Source organism: Bemisia tabaci, chromosome 9 (genome assembly GCF_918797505.1).
Source record: "Bemisia tabaci chromosome 9, PGI_BMITA_v3".
NCBI lineage: Eukaryota > Metazoa > Arthropoda > Insecta > Hemiptera > Aleyrodidae > Bemisia > Bemisia tabaci.
The window spans coordinates 18,829,074-18,845,186 of NC_092801.1; the positions used below are offsets into that span (position 1 = coordinate 18,829,074).

General features: G+C 38.9%; 2 protein-coding genes across 2 annotated transcripts in view; one reads left to right on the forward strand and one right to left on the reverse strand.

Moving 5' to 3' along the window:
- LOC109034811 (very long chain fatty acid elongase AAEL008004) overlaps positions 1 to 7,341 on the forward strand; it is a 34,085-nt gene extending 26,744 nt beyond the window's left edge. Inside the window, exon 7 of the mRNA XM_019048169.2 lies at positions 1,087 to 7,341. Within this exon, the coding sequence (XP_018903714.2) occupies positions 1,087 to 1,275 (189 nt within the window). The 3' untranslated portion in view covers positions 1,276 to 7,341. The remainder of the gene's footprint in view (positions 1 to 1,086) is intronic.
- The window catches only part of LOC109034810 (oxysterol-binding protein-related protein 9), a 109,342-nt gene that overhangs the window by 75,178 nt on the left and 18,051 nt on the right, over positions 1 to 16,113 (reverse strand). The gene's annotated exons all lie outside the window — the stretch shown is intronic.

Genomic DNA, 16,113 nt, shown 5'->3' on the forward strand with positions numbered 1-16,113 from the left:
AGGTACGAATTTAAGCAAAATGGGCCAAAAATGGCAACAATGGGCAATAAGGCCCCTTAAAATTTATCGGAGGCCTTTAAAAAGGCCAGAAACGAAAAGTACGCAAAAAAATACATAAGAATCATGTACTGGAAGAGTGATCACAGTCGAAAAAGTCGACGAAAATAATTGATTTTCGATTCCAGGATTTTGGGTTTGAGGCGCTGCTGCGCCCTTGCATGGGCTCCGTTCGGTCTAATATTTGGCACAGAGTCTGCCTAAGACTAGTACTTTGAAAATATGAAACATTTAGCAAAATCCAGGTGGGGCCGGAAAAGGCCCAAAACGTTACTCCTCCTTTTATTGAAAGAAGTCTCCGGGCTTTGTGAAATTGCCACCTGTCATCCGAAAGACTCTAGGAATGGACCACTAGACAAGGTACGAATTTAAGCATTTTAATACATGTTTACTAACCAAAATTTCACGTAGAACACGATTCGCGCAACGAAAATTACTGAAATAAACTCCTAACGAAGATATTTACGTTTTTATTTCACACTGGTTACGAGGAATTCGAACTGCCCGCTCACAAGAAACTCAAAGCTCTCTGCGCGAGTCAAATCGCGCACTACAACGGTTTCAGCAAGCTTCTCAATCGAGCAATGTTCATTTCCCACTATATGTTGTTCAAACTATCAGCAATTTGCTACAGCTGAGCCGAAGCGTCAAGATTGAGGTTGCCAGATTTTTATATCGCAGAGACTGTCATGATAAACGTTTAGCGCGCGATGTGAATGACGTAGAGCATTTTTGAATTCACGCATCAGGAATCATTAAATGTCTTCGTAAGGAGTTGATTTCAGTAATTTTTGTTGTGCGCATCGTATTCTACGTGAAATTTTTGTTAAGAAACATGTGTCAGAATGCTGAAATTCGTACCTTGTCTAGTGGTCCATTGAAAATAGTTTTCAAGAAAAGTTTGTTGTATGAAACTTCAAACCCATCCTAAAAACTAAATAAAGGTGATTTAACATATTTTCCCTGACATTTCCCGGTTTTCCCTGACTGTCATCATCGATTTGACGATTCTGTTTTGCTACATTTCAGGTACAATTCACGATGATCCTGATGTACGCATCGCAAGCTTTGATGCCGACCTGCGAGGCACCCAAAGGACTGGCCTTGATATTCATCCCGGATGTGATCGTCGTTTTCTACCTTTTCTATGATTTCTACAAGAAGTCGTACACGGAGCCACAAAAGCCCAAGACGAAGCTCAAGAAGAAGAAAACATGAGAGCGATCCAGACATTTTCCGCTCGGGAATCCAAAAGTCCATCCTAGATACTCACCACGGGTGAAGATGCCCGTTGAAAAGTTTGAGGCTGAGCGAATTGGAAAACGGCTGGGCAGGGGTGCAGAGACTTTTCGACCGCGGGACGAGTGGAGCTCGCACGCAATTGGGAAGGTCACGAGAGAAGGTTTCGAGAATATAAAGGCCGGCTTGCTTTAGGGTGAAAATTGCGTCAAAGCTGATGATTTAAATTTAAAATATAAAATAAAATTTAAAACAAAAAAAAAAACAAAAAAAACGCAAAAGTAATGAGAAAAAGTTCAAACCTGAAAAAATTGGCAGATAATGGGCTTTACAAATGGGTTGGGTAATTGAAAAGAATAATTTGTATTAAACTATCCGGAATATCAAAATATGATGCCACAAAAGAAATAGTGCAAAAGTAAGAGGGAAGATTGAATTTAAAAAAAAAAAAATAAATTAGGGCCTTTCAAAATTGGTTAGGTAATTGAAAAAGCGATGTTTTCGTTATTTTTTCCGCAAAATTTTGATATGATAAAAAAAAATTCAAATAAAATGAAATAGAGTGAAAAGGGTAATGTTGAATCTGGAGAGAAAAAAATTGAAAAAATTCGAAGAAAAGTTGCAAAATTAAAAGGGAGGTTAGGAAAAAAAATAAAAAATAAGGGACTTTCAAAATTGGTTAAGTAATTGAAAAATGTGAGTTTCGTCATATTTTCCGAAAAATCTTGATACGATAAAAAAAAATAAAAAGGAAATGAAATAAAGTGAAGAAGGTAAAAATAAAGGGTGAGAGATTAAATTTGGAGAAAAAAAATTAGAAGAAAGTTAGGGGTTGGAAGGGAATTGATAAGTAAGTGGGAAGGCAAGGAACTTTCTGCACCTCTGCGGGCTGAGATTGAAACTTCAGTCATTCCTTTCGTTTTATTCCTTTCTTGATTTATTTGTAGTTTTTAATTATTTCATACTTCCTGGGAGCGAACTTTAGTCATCAATCGAACGCAGAGTCTCCCTCCAAAAGGTTCAGTTACACAATCAAATTGAGCCATCAAACTGAAGCTCTGATTGGTGGAAAAAGACCTGAGGTGAGAATGCGACCAATGAGAGACCCAATTTGATGGCTCAATTTGATCGTGTGACTGGACCTAAACAGTCCTCTGCCGGTGAGAATATCGCAAAAGCCATTCCGCTGTACATCCACTGTGCTATTTGTGCTTGGGATGTTGCTGTTTCTACACTGAAAAATTTCTTGAGATATTATTTTGACTCAAAAGGCTGTTTCTTGTCGGCAAAATTTGGTTTTTTAAAGTTAAAGCTGTGTGGATTCAACTCAAAATCAGTTTTTTGGAGTTAAGAAAGCGTCGTCTTGTTATTGTAAAGGTTTAAGTACTGGTTAAAAAAACGATAACAAGACAACGTTCGTGTGGTTAATAAAAAACCCGACTTTGGGTTAAATCCGAGTAGATTTAGGTCAAAAACCCAAATTCTGTTGACACGAAACAACGCTTTAAGTCAAAATGATATCTCAAGAAATCGTTTATTCAGTGTATCAGCTTTACATGTTCCATGGGTCCATTCCGTTTGATGTGACTGGCAAGTTTTTTTTGTGTTTGTTGTGTCTGAAGTGCGGTTTATTTGTGTGTGTGTACGCGCAGATTATCCGACATTAGGGAACATAGGTAGAGGGTAAAATCGGTGCATCCGACATAAAATATGAGTCCATCAGGTGAATAAACTTCGCTTTTAGGAAAACTGCTGATGTACCTGTTTCATGATTTTCTCGATCAGTTTTGACATCTATCAGTAGAATCCTTGCAGCAACCAGTAGAAATATGTATACTACTGAATGGAGCCAACCTAGAGGAAAGTGCAATATGTGACGTTTATTACTTGGTACATCGAAGAGTTACATTTCGGTTAATATTGGAAGTGAAAGCAGCGTTATGGGCCAACCTAACGGGGTGACAGATTTTCTTATTGGACTGCAAAATTTCCGGACTTTCCAACTTTTTGTTTGTTTTTTTTCCCCCATGATTTCACATAGAAATTATTATTACGAAAAATTGTAGGCGCGAACCTCTTGAAATTGAAAAATTTCAATGATCTGACTGCAAGAAACGAATTCGGAGTTCGATACATATAAAAAATGCCCTGACTTATAGGTTTTTACTGACTTTCCAGGAACTTGTCGCTCTGTAATGGATTATATTTTACTACTCTACAGATTTCTGGGGGGAGGGGAGCGTCAATTATAAAAATTTCCGAAAAGTTACATTTCCATTAAATTAGACGGAAAAAATTGGCATTTAAACAGATCTCATTGTATTTCACGAATTTACAGATTTCCAATATCCAAATAAAATTTTAAAGCTAAAAAATTAGTTTTCATTAGGGATTGCTCAAGCATTGCATTACGGGATTTGCAATTTGGGAGGGAAAGATCATGTCAAGTTACTGAAATTTTCGCAAAGTCACAATTCAGTAATATTAGACATACAGTATTAGTGTTTGGACCGATTTTATTCTATTTTCCTGATCTTAAAATTTTGAGAAGTGCCGAGGCTAATCATTTCGTCCCAATAAGGGACGTGCGTTCTAGTATCCCGTTACAAATTTTGCATGGGAGATGGGATAAGAAGGGGGGGGAGGGGTTCGACAGGGACCGGGACCCTTCACTATCTCCGCGGTGACAGGCATTGGAACCTTTACCGACGGGACCCAAAGATTCAACTCTTAAAATTATAGGTACCTTCTTGTTGGCTGTTGAGAGACGAGCTGAGTTGAGCAATTTGTTTGACGAATAGGCCGCGGTTTGATGAACTTCCACCTCGCATACTTAGCAGTGGCGATATTGCAAGTTGGCAACGCTGTTTTTTCTTCATTCGAATTTATTAAAAATATCGATTTTAGGTGAGGCAACGCCAAGGATATAGTGTTTTAACTTCATTTGAATGGAGGGTAAAGAGTGTTGCCAACTTTCGGGAATCGCTACTGATACTTAGTAATCTACTGATTTAGAATAATGAAGCGTTGGCTATCTCTAGATAAGTAAGCTAAAAAGCAGATACAATTTCAAACATGAAAAAATAAAAAAAATGATAAAATAATTGAAAAGTTACAAAAAAAAATGGTAAAAATTAAAAATAAAATGAAAACTAAAACTTGGAAAACAATTAGATTAGATTGGTTGATGATTATCTTAAAATGTACAGTTGTGAGTAGACATAAGCCAGATTTGCAAAAAAAAAAAAAAAAAAAAAAAAAAAAAAAAAAAATGAAATGCAGATAAAGTTCGATATTATTTCTGCTTTATTATTTTTTTGCTTAAATCCTTAAATCGGTGTGGAACATTTAAGTTAGGATAGGTAAGTTTGATAATATTAGTCATAGAATAATAAGAAACAAAACTTGCAGGAAAAGTTGTATACTACGTTAGGTAACATATACGCATTCATTTACGTTTGATCTTTTGAAATAAATAGGAAACATATAATTTAGGTTAGTTAGCGATTTTTCGTGGTTAAAAATGTAAGTTAGACTAGACTTACTGAAATTATAGCTTAGGCAGGGTAATATATGATATCTCATTTACGTTTGAAATTTCAAACTACTTAGAACAATTAGGTCAGATTACGTTCGTAGGAGCAAAAGACACAGGCATAGGCCATCATATTCTTTTTTATTCGGTGGTGGATCAATTGGGTAAAGTTAGAATACTTTGTCTTAATAGGTGTCAAAAGAAGCTACGATTACTTAATAACTATAATCAAACATGTTTGTTATTCTTAACCAGAGGTCTCGTCAGATAAATTTACGCTCTTTCATGAGGTAGATGATCCATCACCTTGAATCTTGTAAATACATTCTTTCAGTGCTAATTGTAAGCTCAACACAACTGATAGTTTATTGCAGTATGAGAGTGCTTAAACTAATTCGGCGATGATTCTACCATACGTTTCGCCTATAAAAGATGTCGGTCTCGTGCTCAATTTAACCCGTATCTTTCCACCAACAAGGGTGCTACTACCTGCAAGAAAATGTTGAATCCCCGAAAACAAAATACTCCACCATCCTCTGAATACTAGTGAAAGGGTCTTTAAAAAATATTCGTCCCTGTGATCGTAGAACATTCAAGCGAGAGGGGGATTTTACGGTATTAAAACTTTTTATTTATCAAGAGTATACTTCTAGCCACAAGTACAAACATGAGTATGAAATGTTAATTATTTCGCCTGTTATCAAAATGACAGCAAGGCTGCCATCAAGACTACAATAAAAATACTCAGGCAGATTAAATAGAGATTTAAAAAAAATAAAGACAAGTTGACAAAAATGTAACAAGACAGAAAAAACTGATCAGGTAAAAAATTAAAAATGAGGGGAATTTGAGTATCATTTAAGATGTGATATGAGATATCAGGGGGGGGGGGTTGGATTATTTGCTAGAAAGGGGGGTTTAGAATAATCGGATCTTTGCAGTCAACTGGCTACAATTTTTCTAGGGACGAAAGGGGGGGGGGGGGCATTCTCAAGGCGGGCAGGAACAACCCAGAAAACTAATTTTCAGACGATCACAAATTAAGAGTAAATTGAGAAACACGGTTCAATTCTTCCTAGGCAGGTATTCTAAGAAATAAGAAATACCAAAATGTGAAAAAAATGTCTTACGGTCATCCAAATATATTAGTTGTTATGAACATGCGCCCGACTTTTTGAACGATTTTTTCCGCCCTTCGAAAACTGCTAGAAAAAACTGACACACGAACCCCGAGGCACTTTTAAGTATACTCTAAAATGTGACCAAAATTAAAAATTTATCCTAGATCATTTAATAATTATCTAAAAAAAACAAACATAAAAATAAAGTTAATTTTTTCTAAACAACCTTCGTAAAATATATAAACCTACGGTTTCCGTTTTCACACTGTTGTATTTTATGCAAAATTCAAAGCTCTCTGCGCTGAGATCGGCACGAACTCAGAATTAATCAACGCTCCACTTCCAAAGTTAACCGAAGGTAACCCGAGAACATAAAATATTTTCTCAGCGAAAAAGATTTCGTGGCTTAAATTTCTCCTGCAGCGTTCATAAAACGATCATTCGTTGTTTTCAAAACTTTTTTGGAAACCTGCGCACGATTAAAAAGACCCTGCGGACGCTGTAGGATACGGAAAACGATACGCAAACACAACACAATGTTCCTATGACGCTCATAAGAAATCGCATTATGTCAACGCTATTCCAACAATTTCCGATTGAGGCTAAAATTTTCTTTCTCGGCAATTTAGCTTCGCTGCTACGATTCTCTTTGTTTGCGATGTAATGAGACACCTGAATCCACACTAATGATCGGATACGCTGCCAATTTCTGTCCCATTAATCCTTTTCGAAAAAAGAGAAAAAAGAAAACAGACAGAGTCCACTGCCAGATTCAGGAATTCCATGACGTCATTGCTGACCAAGTTCTACTTAGCCATTTACTCGGGAGACATTCATTTTTGCAGAATAATGTTTCCTCTTAACTTTCGCATTCCGATTCCATATACAATTACTCCAGACGTTCGGCGTACTTTGCGATATATCGATTATTATGCCGTTTAAACCTATGGAAAAGGATCGATAAACAGGGTCTTTGCAGCGAACACCTTAATAATCGATTCTTTACCATGGGTTTTCACAGTCCACGCCACGCCAGGCTACTGCTTACCCCCAGAAGGTTTTGTATTACGAGGTTGTGTTTCTCACAAAATTTGACAAGGGATAAAGTATTAAAATTGTAAAACTCATCTGCAGCGAGCAAGAATTCGTTTTTTGATCATGAAACAGGTACATGAGTATTAGTAAGTTAGTTAATTTCCGAGGTGACAAAAACCAAGACCTAGAGTCGCGTACCTATGTATTTAAGGCTTTTTTGTGCGTAGTATTGACCTTATTTATAAGCTACTAGCTACTGCTACAGCCATTGATTTGTACATACTAATGATTGCTGAAGCACTTTAAATTCAGTTTTGTACGTAATCCAAAATAAAAAAGTTTAATATGCTTGTTTCCGCATTATTTTAGTATAAAATTTTCCAAAATTAAGTAGTTATGGTTATCGAAAACTCATTCTCATTATTCGCTAAAATTTTGTTTTTCTATTTAAGTACCAAGGTATATTTATTTGTCTTCTGCAGAACTAAGTTAATTATGCTACGAGTTGAATAAATTCCTACACGAGAGTAACTGAATTGCACCTACCCCTACATTCCTTCCGTTCAATTTTTAACTTTCCGGTGAAAGAGAAAATTGCAACATACAACTATTCTAACTCCTAAGAAGCGCAAATTGCATACCTAATATGATGAAGGAGATTCAACCTTGCATGAATCAGTAACAGAGAGAATCGATTGATATAACTATTCATAACTTATACAAATATATCGATGATGAAACTATAGAAGGCGTACCTCGGTTTGCGGCGTTGCAGATTTTCAGTCATACTTTATTTTCTATACGTAGAAAACTACTGACCGTAAGTTTTTGATAATTTCAGTAATTTTTCTACTCTTTATGAAGAATATTCCGTCAAAATCTCAAGCTATGATGTTGGTTTCAACTCCTTTTAAAAAATAAAATAGAAGCGGAGATTTCGAAACTCCGCAACCGAGATGAGGAATTTTGTAGTTTTACCATCGATGTATGAAAGGAAATTTTGGGAACCTACATAAAAATTTCTTAGAAACTTAAAGCATCAATAATGAGGAATCCTTGCAACGAGTAAAAAACAATTAAATTGCAAAATTACTTAGACCATTTTCTTTTCAAACTACGTAGGATTTTCTGTTCCATTTGGAATGGGTTTCCTGGACGGCTGAGCAAGAAATGGCATTTTCTTATTTAGGTACGTGATAGTCCATAAGCTCTCATTGATAAGTCGCAGACAATTAATCAAATCAGGCACTTTATCAAATGCCTAGGCGGATCAAATTTTGAGAGTTTACGAAATTATGTAAAAGTATGACGGAAAGCTTCCGAGTTTTCATTATTTTGGGAAAAAAACGACTCATCAAATCTACGGACTCTCCTTGTTCCTTCCTCTTTAAATGCTTCTCATATATTTAAAAGTTAAAATTGTGAAAATGCTGTGTTTTATGACTTGCTGCAAATATCAACATAAATGTCTGTCCTAGAGCTAAAAATCGTTTAAATAATATTGTCTATGCAGTACATTTGTATAGAGATTTCTCCTTCAGGAACGATGAATTACTTTGTCTAAAATCAGCAAAAGAAGCAAAATTTCAATCCAAGTCAAAATATTTGACTATTCGCCTATAAGCATTTGACAAAATGCCTGATTTGACGATTTGCCTGCGAAAGATATACAACGGAGAAGTAAACTGTTTCAAGTTCACAAGAAGGTCTTATACTACTCACGCTCGTTTTGAGTTCATTCAGTGGTTTCAGCTTAATCTTTAAAATAAGATAAGGGTAAACGACACTTCCAAAAATACTTTTAGAAAAATAAACTCCAAGAGTGGAGTACCTCATTGCTTGAGCGGAAATGAGGGCTCGAAATCTTGAAGTGTGTCAAACATAGTTAATAGCGTTCGAGATAGCCTGCGTGCAGATAAGATTATTTCCTGCCGCGCGCGGAAAAAACAATCATTTACGCGATGCTTCTATATAACCACCTACTGTACGACGATGATTTAATAATGTAGTTATTATCAGTTTAGAGAGAATGAGTCATCAAGCGCAAGTAAGAAGAGGAAAAAACCGCGTGAACTGGTCAAATACTAGAAATAAATGCAAAAAGGAATTAGCATTACTTACTCAATTTTTGAGGTAATTTTGCGGGAATACAGCGCGAAATTGGTACTCAATCATACTGCCAATCAAGAACGTCGTACCAAATCAAAAACGCCGTATGAACATTCGAGAGTTGCCAAATTTCCCTGAATATAAAACATGTTTCTTGACGAAATGTATGTATATTTTTCCTTAAAATTTCCAGATATTTTAGATTAAATTGCGAACAAAGTAACCTGAAAAGTTTTCATTTTGGAAAATCCTGATTTTTCCTGATTTTTGACTGATTTGATTTCATAATTTTTCCAAATCCTGATTTTTTGCAGAGAAAAATTGAAATTTCTGTAGGAGCACTTGAAAAAAAAAAAAAAAAAACACATTGGATCTAGAGTCCAGACTCTTGAAAACATTGACGAGAAAAAATACTCTTTATTCAATCAGATTTGAGCTTAAATCAAAAGGAAATCCGCTCAAATTAAGAGGCTTAGTTCTTAATTTAAGCAAAAATCCGATTGAATCAAGAGTATTTTTTCTTGTCGATGTTTTTAAGAGTTTGGAGTCTAGATCCAATGTGTTTTTTTCCAGTGAGCTTAGGCGAAAGCACCCATAAAAAATCCGATCCAACGGCCGACTTTTCTCAAATCCTGATTTTACGACCGATTTTTCCTCGAATCCTGATGGACCTCAAATCTTGATAGAATCGAGAAAATCGGGAAAATCCTGATGCTAGACACCCTGCTTGCACTTCCACCTATAATTCCTGAAAATTTCACGGAAAATATTCATGACTTTCCCCAAGAATACACATTTTATCGAAGGAGATTCGGCAGCTCTCGAATGTTCATACGGCGTTCTTCGACTTCCTTAGCACGGCAGCGGGCAGATTATTGAAATTGATAGACAAAGCGATAGACAAAGACGACATAGGGAGTATGGAGCTTTCCTATTGGTTGAAAAGAGTGGTTCCTCAAGACTAAGAGAGAAGATGATGGACTAACTATCGGGCCCCTCTTGGGTTGCCGTTACTTAGTCTATTACCTACCTTCTTTGTCCATTGTAACCACCCGCTTCCACCAATCGGATCCTTCCATATCTCTTTTGTCTTCTTTGTCTATGAATTTCCATAATCGGCCCGCAGAATAGTGCTCGGATATTTAAGTGGCCAAAAACCTACCATTCCGCTCATCGAAAATTACGAGAAAAGTTTCCCACTCACGTTTCTCCGATTTCCTCAAAAATTAACGTCCACAAGCGTAGTTGTCCGACGAGAGCCAATGCAATTCCGTCGACTAAATGCACTCCCTTCATTTGGACAAATAATCATCCGTAAAATTATGTGTTGCCAACAGCTGAGAGACAAATTCCCAACACACGTCCCTCGAATTTTTGCGAAAATTAACGCGCGTTGCAACAGTACGCCGAGGACGTGTGAATTTTCATCTACTAAATGCGCCCTTTTCATGCAGGCTAATCATCAGTGAAATTATGCGTTGCCAACTGCTCAGAGAACATTTCCCGAGCGTCAGTGAGGACAGAAAAAAGGGAAATTTTGCACTGCGGCCGGGCGAGGCACGGAAATTGCGTGGATGAGCGCGGTATTTACATGTCAGTTGGACTCAAGCGCAGTGTTGCCACTTATTCGGAATCTAAACGCAAATCCACAATTATTATGAGGATGCGAATGGAAACCAAAAAGAGTCACGTAGGTATTTTCAGCTTTATAAATAGGTAATTTTGGAAATAAATTTAGCTTAAGACATAATAGTGACCCTGGTTCCTTCTAACATCTATTTTCGACCCCAAAAAAAGGAAAGTTAAAATTGAGAGAAAAAAGAGACTGAAGAAAAGGCTTAGATAATAAATAACAGGACTGTACGAAACAGCTGAGTCCTCACTCCACACAAATCTGTGGTGAAATCAAGGCCAAAAAATTCCCAAAATGCCGTTAGATTCAAAAACTTGATCTCAAATGAGATTTAATGCAAGACTTAGGGGCGAGGGAGGGGGAGGGGGTTCAGCTCTGACAGATGCATTGGAATTCCCATACGAAACAAACAAGAGCTCTAATTGGAAGACCAATGAGGTCTAAAAAGACCTAAATCGATGTGGGTCTCTCGATGCGACCCCAGCTTATAGTGCGTTCTATTACATCTACCTCAGCTGAAAACTCTCCCCTTCCAGCTTGCACTGATACTCATTACTCATTTGAGTTCAAATTTTTGAGTCTGATGAAATTTTCGCAATTCTTTGACCTTGCTTTCCCCGCAGAATAGTGTGGAGTGTGGACCTAGCGCTGTTCTTCCATCCTGATGGTAAAAGTTAAGTTAAGGCCTTGACGATGAAGGCTACAGAATTTTTTTCTTTTTTTTTCAGATATTATTCTGCCTAGAGTCTCGTTTCTTGTCGACAAAATTTGGTTTCTTTTGGTTGAAGAAACGTTTTGCTATCAAATTTGTAAAACTTAAACTTAACGATGACAAAACACCGCTTCTTTAACTACAAAAAAAGACAACTAAAATTTTGTCGACAAGAGACGATGCTTTAAGTCAACATAATATCTCATATATATATATTCAAGGCTTTCTCATCGGGGAAGTAAAATCAGCCTCCACATTTTTTTACAGTCTTTAAATAGATGATGAGATGAATAAATTGGAAGGGTTGCTATGACTACGAGCTGAAAACTACTGATGCAGGGTACCAACAGAAGTTTTGGAGGAAAAAAATTCTGATCCTTTTCTGGACTTAAACGTGACTTTTGCCAATTTTGCTCGGCCAGTTAAGACACTAATTAGCATTGAAAGATCATTAATAAATTCGAGGGCGTTACTGCTAGTTGCCAAGTTTAGCAAAAAATCAATGGAACTTGTGGAGATGTTTTGATTGGAATGCACGGTTAACTCGAATACAGGGTTGCCACAGAATTTAAAGTTCCCTGACACATTTTGGTGAAATTCCCTGACAATTGAAGATATGCCAGATGATGAAAAAGACAGAAGTAGAAATAGTTTTCAAGCAAATTTGTTGTTCATAACTTCAAACTTCTTCTAGAAAGCAAATAAAGGTGACTTAAGGATTTTCCCTGACATTTTCGTACACTGAAAAAAACACTCCGGCCGTGGAAGCCGTACTTACGGGCTATATAGAGATACCGTCCGTGTTCCGGGCTCAGAGACCGAAAGTTCCGAGCGTAGCACCCGGAGCAGTCGAAGTGCTCCGGGTGCTACGCCCGGAACTTTCGGCCTCTGAGCCCGGAACACGGACGGTATCTCTATATAGCCCGTAAGTACGGCTTCCACGGCCGGAGTGTTTTTTTCAGTGTAATTTTCCCTGCCATTTCCAGGTTTCCTCTGACATTAAAAATTCCCTCACATTCCCCGGTTTCCCGGTATTCCCTGACTGTGGCAAGCCTGCGAATATCCCCGTCTTTTACCGGGATTCTATTTAAAGGTTTTCGTGACCTCTTGACAACGATGTCCGGGCTGACAGGGCCGCGGACGTTTTGCGCATTAAGGGCTTTCAGTGACTCGCGGCCAGGTTTCAGGACTGGCTCCAGGTTGAGCGCCGGACGGAGAGAATTTCCGCGTCAATCCGGCAACGTCGCACACGTAGTCGAGTGCCGGAAACTAATATTAATGGTCTTAAAATATCAACGATTAAAAACGGGCCACCCGAGACTTGGAAGGGCGAGTCAAACGAGAACAGCAGAATGGGATGATACGCTCAACAGTAAAAACGATTGTTCCGGAACATAAAGAGACGGGAATTTTTCAAAGTTTTCCTAATCAATTAAACCTGTAAAAAGTTAGGCAGACACTGAAAAAAAATTCTCGGCGTTTTCACCAAAGTCCGTTGGTACCTTTACCATTTCACTTTTTTTTACCGATTATTGGTAATTTTACCAAGACAGACTTTTATCTCGGTAATTCTACCACAGTCGATAAAAAATATTGGCGTTTTTACTGGGATTTGGGAAATTGTTTAGAAAAACTGTATTTGCCTTTCGTAACAAGAATGATTAAAAATAAGACATTAGTTGAGGTCTGCAACGTTGCAGTCGGAGCTAAATACGCTTCCTTACGCGTGTAGGAAAGGATATTTGAACTCATTCACGGCAGGCGCAGTGATACGACTATTCGACCACGGGTGTAAGCATGTTGCTGCCAGCCGGATTGAAGGCGCGCCACACTCCAGCAAGTACTCGGGTCCCGTCCCGTGCGATCTCCTGGCTGGCGCGCCGCTAAAATCGCCGCGAAGGGAGGACTGCACGTCATTATCCTTTACTCTCTGTCCCGTTTTTACCACAATTTGAGTGAGAAAGTATCCCTAAATTGTAACGATTCAGAATCTCGAATTGGGTTTATTAAATTCATTTTTTTAAAATGAGGTATGAGACGAGCGAAAATATTGCGTCAAAATTTCCGGCGACTGAAGATCATCCGCGGAAATTGTTTAGAAAAACTGTATTTGCCTTTCGTAACAAGAATGATTAAAAATAAGACATTAGTTGAGGTCTGCAACGTTGCAGTCGGAGCTAAATACGCTTCCTTACGCGTGTAGGAAAGGATATTTGAACTCGTTCACGGCAGGCGCAGTGATACGACTATTCGACCACGGGTGTAAGCATGTTGCTGCCAGCCGGATTGACGGCGCGCCACACTCCAGCAATTACTCGTGTCCCGTCCCGTGCGATCTCCCTGGCTGGCGCGCCGCTAAAATCGCCGCAAAGGGAGGACCGCACGTCATTATCCTTGACTCTCCGTCCCGTTTTTACCACAATTTGAGTGAGAAAGGTTCCCTAAATTGTAACGATTCAGAATCTCGGATTGGGTTTATTCAATTCATTTTTTTAAAATGAGGTATGAAACGAGCGAAACTATTGCGTCAAAATTTCCGGCGACTGAAGATCATCCGCGGAAATTGTTTAGAAAAACTGTGTTTGCCTTTCGTAACAAAAATGATTAAAAATAAGACATTAGTTGAGGTCTGCAACGTTGCAGTCGGAGCTAAATACGCTTCCTTACGCGTGTAGGAAAGGATATTTGAACTCATTCACGGCAGGCGCAGTGATACGACTATTCGACCACGGGTGTAAGCATGTTGCTGCCAGCCGGATTGAAGGCGCGCCACACTCCAGCAAGTACTCGGGTCCCGTCCCATGCGATCTCCCTGGCTGGCGCGCGCTAAAATCGCGAAGGGAGGACTGCACGTCATTATCCTTTACTCTCTGTCCCGTTTTTACCACAATTTGAGTGAGAAAGTATCCCTAAATTGTAACGATTCAGAATCTCGGATTGGGTTTATTAAATTCATTTTTTAAAATGAGGTATGAAACGAGCGAAAATATTGCGTCAAAATTTCCGGCGACTGAAGATAATCCGCGGAAATTGTTTAGAAAAACTGTATTTGCCTTTCGTAACAAGAATGATTAAAAATAAGACATTAGTTGAGGGGTGCAACGTTGCAGTCGGAGCTAAATACGCTTCCTTACGCGTGTAGGAAAGGATATTTGAACTCATTCACGGCAGGCGCAGTGATACGACTATTCGACCACGGGTGTAAGCATGTTGCTGCCAGCCGGATTGAAGGCGCGCCACACTCCAGCAATTACTCGGGTCCCGTCCCGTGCGATCTCCCTGGCTGGCGCGCCGCTAAAATCGCCGCGAAGGGAGGACTGCACGTCATTGTCTTGACTCTCTGTCCGTTTTCACCACAATTTGAGTGAGAAAGTATCCCTAATTTGACGATTCAGAATCTCGGATTGGGTTTATTAAATTCATTTTTTTAAAATGAGGTATGAAACGAGCGAAAATATTGCGTCAAAATTTCCGGCGAATGAAGATAATCCGCGGAAATTGTTTAGAAAAACTGTATTTGCCTTTCGTAACAAGAATGATTAAAAATAAGACATTAGTTGAGGTCTGCAACGTTGCAGTCGGAGCTAAATACGCTTCCTTACGCGTGTAGGAAAGGATATTTGAACTCGTTCACGGCAGGCGCAGTGATACGACTATTCGACCACGGGTGTAAGCATGTTGCTGCCAGCCGGATTGAAGGCGCGCCACACTCCAGCAATTACTCGGGTCCCGTCCCGTGCGATCTCCCTGGCTGGCGCGCCGCTAAAATCGCCGCGAAGGGAGGACTGCACGTCATTGTCCTTGACTCTCTGTCCCGTTTTCACCACAATTTGAGTGGGAAAAGTTTCCCTAAATTGTAACGATTCAGAATCTCGGATTGGGTTTATTAAATTCATTTTTTTAAAATGAGGTATGAAACGAGCGAAACTATTGCGTCAAAATTTCCGGCGACTGAAGATCATCCGCGGAAATTGTTTAGAAAAACTGTGTTTGCCTTTCGTAACAAGAATGATTAAAAATAAGACATTAGTTGAGGTCTGCAACGTTGCAGTCGGAGCTAAATACGCTTCCTTACGCGTGTAGGAAAGGATATTTGAACTCATTCACGGCAGGCGCAGTGATACGACTATTCGACCAAGGGTGTAAGCATGTTGCTGCCAGCCGGATTGAAGGCGCGCCACACTCCAGCAAGTACTCGGGTCCCGTCCCATGCGATCTCCCTGGCTGGCGCGCCGCTAAAATCGCCGCGAAGGGAGGACTGCACGTCATTATCCTTTACTCTCTGTCCCGTTTTTACCACAATTTGAGTGAGAAAGTATCCCTAAATTGTAACGATTCAGAATCTCGGATTGGGTTTATTAAATTCATTTTTTTAAAATGAGGTATGAAACGAGCGAAAATATTGCGTCAAAATTTCCGGCGACTGACGATAATCCGCGGAAATTGTTTAGAAAAACTGTATTTGCCTTTCGTAACAAGAATGATTAAAAATAAGACATTAGTTGAGGTCTGCAACGTTGCAGTCGGAGCTAAATACGCTTCCTTACGCGTGTAGGAAAGGATATTTGAACTCATTCACGGCAGGCGCAGTGATACGACTATTCGACCACGGGTGTAAGCATGTTGCTGCCAGCCGGATTGAAGGCGCGCCACACTCCAGCAATTACTCGGG